Source organism: Xiphophorus hellerii, chromosome 1 (genome assembly GCF_003331165.1).
Source record: "Xiphophorus hellerii strain 12219 chromosome 1, Xiphophorus_hellerii-4.1, whole genome shotgun sequence".
Classification (NCBI taxonomy): Eukaryota; Metazoa; Chordata; class Actinopteri; order Cyprinodontiformes; family Poeciliidae; genus Xiphophorus; species Xiphophorus hellerii.
In genome coordinates, this window is record NC_045672.1 from 10,566,979 (window position 1) to 10,577,449 (window position 10,471).

The window sequence follows — 10,471 nt, forward strand, 5'->3', positions numbered from 1 at the left end:
ATAGTTACCAAGAGATTTCTGGTTTTAATTACACCATTATGTCCTCAAACAGTTATGACAAGGGATTCTGGGATTTAGGGGAAATTGCATTTTAGCCTCTAGACATATTTTTTAGCTTTTTTCATTTTTGATATATTCACAACTTGTGATTAAAAAAAAAGCAACTCTAAATACCCTTAATTTTTATTACTTTATCTGGCAAATTATTATTATATTTTTATATTTTTATGTCTAGATATGTTGTCAAATCCATACTGACAATTTGTGGTGGACACTTCCTTTGATTTGAAAAAGACACACCGAACCAAACAGGCATGTACAAAGCAGATAAAAAGGTTGATAAAAACCTTCTGAAACAGTGACTCCAACCTTTCCGACACATTTCTCATCTTATTCAGAAATCACCTTTTTTATTTTTTCATTTTTTGCTACTATATTCCCTGAACACCAGGAGGAAATGACGGCAGGAAATGCCAGCTGTTTCATTCAGATCATTGTTTTTAAGCCACAGAAGACGCTCCCTTCTTAAATTACAAACTATTATCCTCATATCTAACCCAGAAATCCACATTTGCCCTTGTTTATTTTCTTTTTGCAATCACACATAATTTCCTTCAGACGTCGCTTAGTAACAATTAAGACTGGAATTACTATGTTACTCACAAAATCAAGCCAGACAAAAACAAATAACACAAATTGTTGACACAACCTACTGTCTAGAAAGACAGTAGCTCCTTGGAGCTGTTTCTACTGAATCCAATACATCTGATTTTAGGTCCAACCAAATGTAACATGAAAGCTTTGAATTCTTATTATTTAATTTGGTCGTCAGAATGTCTTAAGAAAACAGTTCAAAACGCAACGTTGTGCAAACTTGATTTCTTGCTTTATTCATGTCTGACTTTGATCAAGAATTATACTGAAATGCTTTTCTTCACAGCTGTACATCAGTATTCAATGCATCGTTTTGTACACCAGCCATTAATTACCAAGGCCTCAGATGAAACTCTTTCATTAAAAAGATTGTGTTTACATTTTTACATCATGAGCAGAAAACTCATCAACAATGAGGCGTTGATCAAAATAAAATGGTGACATTCGTATGTTACAGTTCCACAGGAAGTCGACAGAAGGTGACGTCGCTGGAGAGAAGCCCGCTTTGCGTGTCCTCTTTTAGTGATCTGTGAATCCATGGCATGGGGAAGGGTCTGGCAAATAGCTCCACCCGATGGCGGAGCTCTGCAATGAGCTTTACTGTGTCAGGGTCCTTTAGCAGGAAGGACTTGAAGCTGGCTAAGTTTCCTAATGGGAGGAAAAAAGAAATGTGTAAAAAAGTGCCAGAAAGAAATGTTACGGTACTCTACAATATGTCAACAAGTTGGTCTTCTTAGTCTTCTTCAGTTCAAGATGAAGTGAAAAAAAATTCAGGAACTGAGTTCAAAAAGTAAATACCACGATTCATGACACACAGAGTGATGTGTTTTGATCGTTTTTTGGGGTTTTTTTTGCTCTTAAATTAGATTTTTCTTTTTCATTTACAACGCATAAAGTCTCTTGCCCAATTAATTATCACAGCAAAACTGTCTCACCAGTTTTCTGCTTCGCACTCAGAGCGATCCGAATCCCTTCATCTATGAAATCCACGACCTTCTCAAAGTCTCCCTCCTTAAACTCTCGAGAAGTCAGAGCTGGAGCTCCTTTAGCAAAAAATATTAAGATAGTAAGCAAAGAGAAGAAAAACAAACAAAAACAACAGCAGAAAATAACCCAGTATGCATTAGAATAAATGTACACAAACTTCTATACTAAACAGGAGATGCATTTTCTACACCCTCGATATTAAAATGAATAATCATGAGTTTGTTTACCGAGTCTGAGTCCTCCTGGAGTGAGGGCGCTCTTGTCCCCCGGACAGGTGTTTTTGTTGGCTGTGATGGACACCAGCTCTAGGACCCTCTCTGCTCGGGCTCCGTCTATCCCGCGAGGTCGAAGGTCAACCAATACCAGGTGGTTGTCGGTTCCGCCTAGGAGGAGGAAGATGAGAGCGAAGTAGGGTAAGTGCAAGTCAAAGCTTCATTAAGTCGATCTTTACAGAACACGTCTGACTGAATAAAATGAGCCGATTCTTCTCACTTCATCCGAACCCTTTTTTGCTGACGCTGGAAAACGCTAACTCTGCCTTTTTAAAAATTCCTTTTCAGTGACGCTTCTTATGCATTCAACAGTAAAGTGAAAGCTCACTTTAAGAAGTCAGCAAAACAAAAAAAGCAAATTAGTGGGCTGTGAATGAAAAAAGGGGGCGAGTGCATGAAGTACCTTCAAAGTGCTTATGCTACGTTATGAGAGGCATGGAAGCAGCCAGTTTCATGCTTCTTTTACACGTCTGCTAATGTGTATGAAGCGTTCACCTGACACCAGGGTGTAGCCTTTCTTCAGCAGAGCGCCGGCCATGGCTTTGGCATTCAGAAGAACCTGAGCGATGTACTGTTTGAACATGGGAGTGGAAGCCTGCAGAGACATGAAATTATGCTGCGTGAAAAAAGGAGAATACTGCACTTTAATGTTTTATTCATGAGCTGCTGAAATTCTGCCGGTTCTTAGGTTTGTTTTCCCCCAAGGATTTTCCTCTCTAATTATTACGTTTATTACTGGACATGACTGAATATCGGGGACTAAAACAACCATCTGGACCTGTCTGAGGGCCACAGCCACTCCGGCTATGGCGTGGTTGTGCGGTCCTCCTTGAAGTGACGGGAACACCGCAAAGTTCACCCTGTCCTGGAGGTCATAGGGCACCTCTCGACCTTTGGCGTCCACGGACCGCACGCCTTTCCGGAAGAAGATCAGACCAGCCCTGCAGAGCGGAGACAGGAAGCCGTCTGACTGTTCGCCTTGATTCGTCATAATGCTGTTTGAAAGCTGCATTAGATGGAAATGTGGTACCTCGCTCCTCTCAGGGACTTATGGGTAGTGGTTGTGACCAGGTCAGCGTATTTAAAGGGAGTAGGAACGGCAGCCAGCTGCCACCAGACCACTGATATGAGCCATGTCAGCCAGCAGGTAGGCGTGCAGCTCCTCACACAGCTGAAACACACACAGAGACCGTAACAAAACGTTTCTCAAAAACCTGATAAGTTACTACAAAGATTTTCATTGAAAGATATACAATTAGGTCGGACCTTCTTCATGCGAGCGTAGTCGATAAGGCGAGAGTAGGCGCTGGTTCCTGCGATGATGAGTTTGGGTCTGAAGAGGCGGGCTGTCTTCTCCAGCTGGTCATAATCAATCAGACCCGTTTGAGGCTGAGATTGTAGCACAACACTTTGTTATTAAAAATCCTTCACAGATTTACTGTCTGAAGTCTACCAAGCACTCACATTCAGCTTGTAAGGCATGGACTTCGAAGTAGATAGAGGTGGCAGAGATTCTCTTGTTGTCAGTCATGTAGCCATGGGTCAAGCTGAAACACAGCAGAATAAGATTACAACACAGACTGCAGCAGTAAATGTTTTCTCACCAGTCTGAGTTGTCACATATCCTCAGAATGATAAATATTATTCATATGTTATTTCAGTTTATGGAAAGTCTCTTTTTCAGATGTTGCTTTGGGATTAGTGTATCTGTTTTATAGAAAGCTACGAAAACGCCCAGAATGGCCAACTGCAATTCTCCGCAAGGAGAGACAATAAAGATGGTGCTTTAGTCAGATAAAGCCAAAATTAAGCTACACTTGTCCTACAATAAAACGCTACATAGGACCGAAAACAGACGTTGCACGTCACCCTGAAAACCCCGTACCCATAGTGAAACATGGTGGTGGCACCAGTCATGCTTTTGTCAGCAGGGACAGGGAAGCTGGTCAGAGTTGACAGCGAAGTGAAAGGAAAAAGCTAAAAGAAAAGCTGATAGAAGCTAAAAAGCATTCCACTGCGGAGCAGGTTCAGAATAACAACAACCCCACACAAACGTACGGCCAGAGCTCCAACGAAATGGTTTAGATCAAAACATACTATTTAGTTAAAAGGGTTTAGTCAAAGTCTAAACCAAAATCCAAATGAAAACATTTAGTTAGAAAAATATCAGACATTCTCCAAAATGCTTTCAGTGGAAGATGGTTCTGCAAGGTATGGATTTAGGAGGGTTGAATAATAATCGCTCTTTTATGATTTGTTTTTGTGAAAAAAATGCAAGTGAGTATTGTTATCTATCAAGCTCACAGTTTTACACTGATCTGTCTTGGTCTATCACATAAAATCCTAATAAAATATGTTGATAGACTAAGACTTTGTGAGACGAACTAAGCCAAAACAGGACTGATCCATGAGAGGAGCAAATTTGTTTATTAAAACAAAATCTGCTACAGTAGGCTTATTATTTGCTACCACCAAAGATATTCAAGCAGCCAATTGACCCCAGGTGGGGGTAACTAAATGTAAAACAGGTATTTATGTTTCTATGGGTGGGAAGTTTTCACCAGAATCTTCCACTGGGCTTTAAAAAGTGGGCATTATATCACAGTATTATAAGTTGATGCTTTCGTTACAATTAACTAAGAGCATGAAAAATATACGTCTGGTACATTTACAGGAAAAGTTAATTAATGTGTATTCTACCAAATACATTAAACTGAATATATTTAATGTAATAGCAGAAATCTATTACTGTGCCTTAATAGCAAATACTGTATATAGAACATTATATAGAACTGTCTCTTCTGTCTTTCTGTTCTTCAACGCCCGGCCAGCCATGGTGTTAACTTTACTGTGGAGCGCCTTCATTTCCTTCTGTTCCGTGAGTGTCTGTGAAATTAAAATGAGCCCATTTCAAAGAGAGTGTCACCCTGTGACAGCTCCAGTCTATGAGACCAAAAACTTTAATCACACTCAACCTCTTCTTGACGTTAAGTCCAAAAAACAACGTTCACTTTCTTGTAGGAAATACCCGCTGGGCCAAGTGACGCTCTTTTGTGATACTAATAACTAAAATGTGGGAACTAATAATTGCAGAATCTGTCAGACTGGTGAGAGAGTCTGAAGCATGAAATGAAAAAACTGAGATATTTGAATAAATAGCTGTAAATTGTGTTTTAATGTGAGATTAGCATGTCTCAGGGATTCATTTGGGAGTTTTTTTACATGATTGCACATCATCTAAACAGGTAAATATTTGTGTAATGACATTGTTTTAGCACATAAAATATTGATGTTGCAGATTCCTTTCTGTCAAATTGTTTAAATAAAATGTATTTCTTCTCAACGGGATTTTAATGTGACAGCAGGATTACAGGCGTTGCTACTTTTCCACAAGTAACCAAATCTCCTTTTAGAGGAATATCATTATGATCAGGGAGCACATTTACTCACTGTCCACCGTCCGGTAGGTCCAGGCCCATGATTCGGTCATGAGGCTTCAGCACAGAGGTGTAGGCTGCAAAGTTAGCTGGGGACCCCGAGTAGGGCTGGACGTTGACGCCCCACAGGTTTGGGTCCAGACCGAAGGCGGCGAGCGCTCGTCGCTGGCACAGCAGCTCAATCTGGTCAACAATCTCTGCACCGCCGTAGTACCTGAAAGAGACACACATTCACATGCATTTTAGGACTTAAGTGTTTTTTTTTAATTAACCTTCTATCATTACTTATTAAACCAGCTTGTATAATTTATTAATTATATTGTTGCATTCAACTTATCTACTTATTTGTATCACCATGTTGTACAATATTGCATCATAAGACACAATCTAAGTAGCATCAAATGACTCCCCAGTGTAGTGAGTGATAGTTTGTTATGTATTGCCATAAAGTGACCGTTTATATTTAATCTTGCCTGTATTGCACAAATAATCATATGTCCATATTAGTCATGCAGATAATGCTAAGTGTAGCATTTTTAATGTAATAGAAATACATGACAGGAAAGGAAGTGTTGCTATAAATGCGCACAGAGGTTGAAGAATGTCACACCTAAAGGTTGGCATAATGTGTACCTGCTCTATTTATAGTTGAATAAGAATGTTGGAGATGAAATGTCTAAATTAAATAATTATATCAGCTATAGTCGATAGCGCAACCTCTATAAAGCAAAGATCCATATTCTGGGTCAAACAGGAACACTCCTGTCTACACCAGAAAACGATCGCTTGACTAAATGAAGATGCTTTAAAAGCCACATCAGAGTCTGTGCAACATCAATTGAACAACATAGTGTTGACTAAAGTCAAAAAAAATTACTTCTTTGTGTTAATGTACTTCTCTCTGTCTACTGTAAAACCTTAGACCCACCCTTCTGACGTCAGGGGCCTGACGCGGAGCAGAAACATGTTTGTTTAACGTACTTTTGAAAACTTTGTTTTTTAGTAAAATCTTCCATTGGTAGTTCATAAATCTGCAGTTGTTAGAAAGAGAACGCCCTCCTAAACATTTACTTTAAATTTGATAATAATGATTAGGGTTGAGTTTTTTTTAATTTGGCAAGTTGGGGGTTCACTATTTGAACATGTGAACATTTGTGTTTATCCTTTGTGTTTTCTGGGAAGAATCCAACTCTATCCTCTCGCATCCGTTTTAAGTAGCAAATGTACAAAGTTTATTGTTGGAAGATAAACTTGAGAAAACCTAAACAGGTGGTTGGATACCTGCACAGTACAGTGTGCTGCATTGCACAATGTTGCAGTGCACAGTGTTGTTCCTCGGAGCAGCTCTGCATGATATTACACCATACAGTTGTCTTCGAGATGGTGTCGTGTCAAAAACCGTATTGCCTTCTCCACAAACGATTGCATTACATCACTGCTGTATAATTTAACAGCATCTCGGACCGGTGAGGGTTTGTCAGGTATTCAGAATGACTCTTCAGCAAAAAGTAGTCCACTCTATTCCACTTTCAAACTTCATCCCAATAAGAAAAACTGAAAACTCGACCTGACAAAATGACGTGTATGTATGTTTTTAGATGATGATTATAATTGAGTTGTGTTTTGGTGCTTACCGTTGCCCAGGGTATCCCTCCGAGTATTTATTGTTCAGACAGGAACCCTGTGCCTCCAGGGCTGCACGGCTGCAGAAATTCTGACAGGACAACCAAGCACAGTGTCGGCATCCGCACATATGCCTTAAAAAAAAAAATCTGAACAGACTATCCAAATATAGCTTTATTTACCCAGAGAAGGCTTTACTGCCAGAGACTGTGACCACTATATAAATTTAGCTCTCCTTCATGCTTTTGGATTGGCTTTCCTTTCACATGCAAGCTAAAATAATCACAAAAAAAAAACAATGACTTTCTGTGTTGCAAAATATAATGGATGATAAAATCTTACTTTGTGAATTCTTTTGTGGGCCTCCCATAAATGGCTGTCTGAAGCTTTTTTATATATATAAGAGGAGAGAAAGCTGCAGAAACAGAACTGAATGCAAATGATTTTTCCTCCTTCTGTCAGTTTTTTCTCTTCTCCCACTCTCACTCCGGCTTATTTTTTTTACTTTTTTTTTTTTTACCTCTTCCTCTCCCGCATCCTTCCTCCTCCTCCTCCCCCCTCATCCCCCTCTGTAAGTCTTATTATACTAAACCTGTCACTGTTCAGGGATCCCTCAATCATCCCAGTGAGGTTTAAAACAAGCTCCCTGTCTGACACAGAACTCTTTCTGTGACATTTTTGAAACACTATCCTGACACACAAAAATACACACTCATACTCGACTTCCCTTCCTCCTCTTCTTCGCCTCTCAAAATGTGGAGATCAATGAAGAACGCACATGGGAAAGCTAATGGGATAATATGGCATTGATCTAAAAAACACAGGGAGATCTCCTCTGGGACTCGTCCTACACTGGTGAATGACTGACATCACTCGCTCATTAAGATGAAAATCTTTGAGATATCAATGTGGATAATAAATGTTTGGGCTCATAACTAGTCCATAACGCAAGAAACGAGACTTGGTTAATTTTCTACAACTTCAATTTGGATTAAATAATTTTGAAGAGAAAATTGTTTCAATTTTAGAGTTAGCAGTTCCCAGCTTAAGTTGGACGTTGCAGATACATTTGGTTTTTCTGCTTTTTGTTTCACAGCTTCTAGTTCAGACTTCAGGTTTTCCAGGTAAAATCTTTGTCATTAGTTTTACTGACAGGTGACAGTCAAATTCAAGATGAGGAAAATGAGTAGATTTTTTCAGTAGTGTTTAAAATTGATATTAGACATCCATATGTCCAATTTTGTTACAAAAAAAAACAATCTAAAAAAGTCACAAGGTTTCAGTGTTCGGTGGTCAGTTTTCTTTGCTGGGAGAGAAGCCAAAATGAATCGAACTGAAAGGAGAAAAACTGTATGGTGATTTTCTAAATGTTGTTCAGTGTGGAGTTCAGCTGTCAAACCCAGTTGCTTCTCCAGCACAGCTTTCACACACACACACACACACACACTTAGTGGATTCCAAGCAAAGAGCAAATATTTAAACAGTTCTGCAACAGACTGACGTCCATCACGTTTTACGTAAAAAAAAAAAAAAAAATCGATAGTGAATGAGTTCATGTCGTTTTTCTGATGTTAGTCATTGTGAACTCCAGATTCATAACTTCTAAAGATCTATAGGAGTTTCTGTCATTTTGCTTTTGTTTTTTTTTTGTTTTTTTTGTCTAAATCTTGACATTTCTCTTAATTTTACTTTTGTAACCCCATCAAAACTGTTTTCTGTCATCTTGTGTCTGGCCCCAGAGTACCGTGTGTTACTATTCTAATATGTAGCATTTATCTGTACTTGAAAGGAATTTACTGCAGTAAGGCAACATGAATTTGTGCATAACGGTGAAGCTGAAGTTCACAGTTCAGCTTGAACTGAACTGTGGATTTCAAATGCACATTTAAGTGCATATGTGTTCAGCCCCTTTCACTGTGAGACCACTAAATAAAATCCATTCCCTTTCTTAATTCATGTGTAAAATTCGACTGTAGTATAAATTGTTATTGAATCAAACTTTTTTTAAATCTAATATCCTGAAATTAGAATAAAAAATCATTTTGATGTTAAACTTCAAAATAAAAAAATTTTTCCTCCTCCTACACTACTCCATTGTGCACTACTTTGTGAATTAATTACATAAAAAACCCACTAAAGTACAATAAAGCGTATGTTTTCTTTGTGGTCACTGTGGATGCACTCCTAGCTATTAGTTTTTGCTCCTCCCTTCTCTCTGCACTCTCACCTCTGACGCGATGAGCTCCAGTCCCCGACACTGCCTGTCCTTCTCCTGCTGCAGGAGACTCCACATCTCTGGGTCATCCTGGGCCAAACCTTCCTGCCCCGTCCATCCGCCGCCGCCGTGCTTCAGCCTGCATGGCTCTGAGGGGACCTGCCCCTCTCTCCCCAAACAACCCGAGACTCTGAGGAAGAGGGGCTTCAGCATGACACAAAGGAAAAAGAACAAAATTAACTTTGTCACTCACTAAGAAAACATGTGCTTCTTAAATAATGAACGTTAAATGTTACTAAGACCTTCAGCAGAAAGTCACAACGATCCTTTGTGTTTGTGCTGCTAAAACGGAGTGTTGTTTTTTTTTTTTTTTAAAGAAGTGATTTTGGCATCTTTTGAAATGCTCTTGAAGGCTGAGCTTGGGTGAAAAATGCTTTCATCACTTGAAATTATGATACTCTGCAGGGAGGGTTTGAAAGAATGACTTAATAATGTGTCTTTTGATGTTCTGAGCAAAAGCCATTAAGTGAAAGGCTGTGCAAAAACAAATGCGCTATTCAGCAGGGCAGTTATGGAAATCCTTGGACTGGAAAAGTCTACGTAGACTGACCACCAGGATCTTGTTTGTTAAAGCAGGTATGCATACACGACACTTTTGGAACCAGGAGCTACTTCGCCCTTATAGCTAGTTCAGTGTTAAAGCAGAAATATGCACAAAAATAGGATTCTTATATCTATTCGTTTGGCATACGCTTTGCAAAATAAAACAGACTTCGCTGCTTTTTGTCACTTTTTATGACAGACAATGAAACCATGCATGTTGCATGAAGAGAGCTCTGGCAGGGTTGAGATGAACTACAATGGCATGCTGACCTAGTTTGCAATATTTAAGTTATTTAGTAACAACCGCTCCAATGTGCAGAGGGGAAAATAAGTCCTTTAGACAATATACATTTGCATCGTTGTGCAATGAATCCATCAGACAAAATTACTCACCCTCAGTGTCTGCCGCAATGACAGGGAGAGCATGTTTGTGACAGCAGAGGTCCGGGGAAAACTGGAAACTTTGAAGGTGCAAAGGGTGAACGCACAATCATTCTGGACCGACGCCAGGTACATGCGTAGTCTGCCACTGATAACATGAAAAGTGCATTAAATCTGCCTCTGAATTGGTTCTCTTTAGTCTAGATGACAAATGGAGTCAACAGATGCTTCTTAACACGAATCAGTAAAGGACGTAGTTTCCAGATTAGAGAAAACACAAACATCCATCGGTGTAATTG

The 10,471-nt window shown here is 39.4% G+C and overlaps 1 protein-coding gene and 1 long non-coding RNA gene across 2 annotated transcripts; both read right to left on the reverse strand.

Annotated features, from left to right (window-relative positions):
- Positions 1-864: 864 nt before the first annotated feature.
- LOC116728365 (serine hydroxymethyltransferase, mitochondrial-like) lies at positions 865-10,469 on the reverse strand. The gene is given in 14 exon segments (XM_032576428.1): positions 865-1,302; positions 1,590-1,697; positions 1,869-2,024; positions 2,409-2,508; positions 2,692-2,854; positions 2,944-3,014; positions 3,016-3,084; positions 3,180-3,302; positions 3,378-3,398; positions 3,400-3,460; positions 5,364-5,564; positions 6,985-7,064; positions 9,201-9,392; positions 10,185-10,469. Coding segments are annotated over 14 exon segments (1,665 nt in total). The 5' UTR covers positions 10,308-10,469; the 3' UTR covers positions 865-1,105.
- LOC116728382 (uncharacterized) lies at positions 8,629-9,194 on the reverse strand. The gene is made up of 2 exons (XR_004340983.1): positions 9,095-9,194; positions 8,629-8,971 (listed from the first exon to the last, which is right to left on the reverse strand). It is a non-coding gene; the product is annotated as an uncharacterized LOC116728382 (long non-coding RNA).
- Positions 10,470-10,471: the final 2 nt, after the last annotated feature.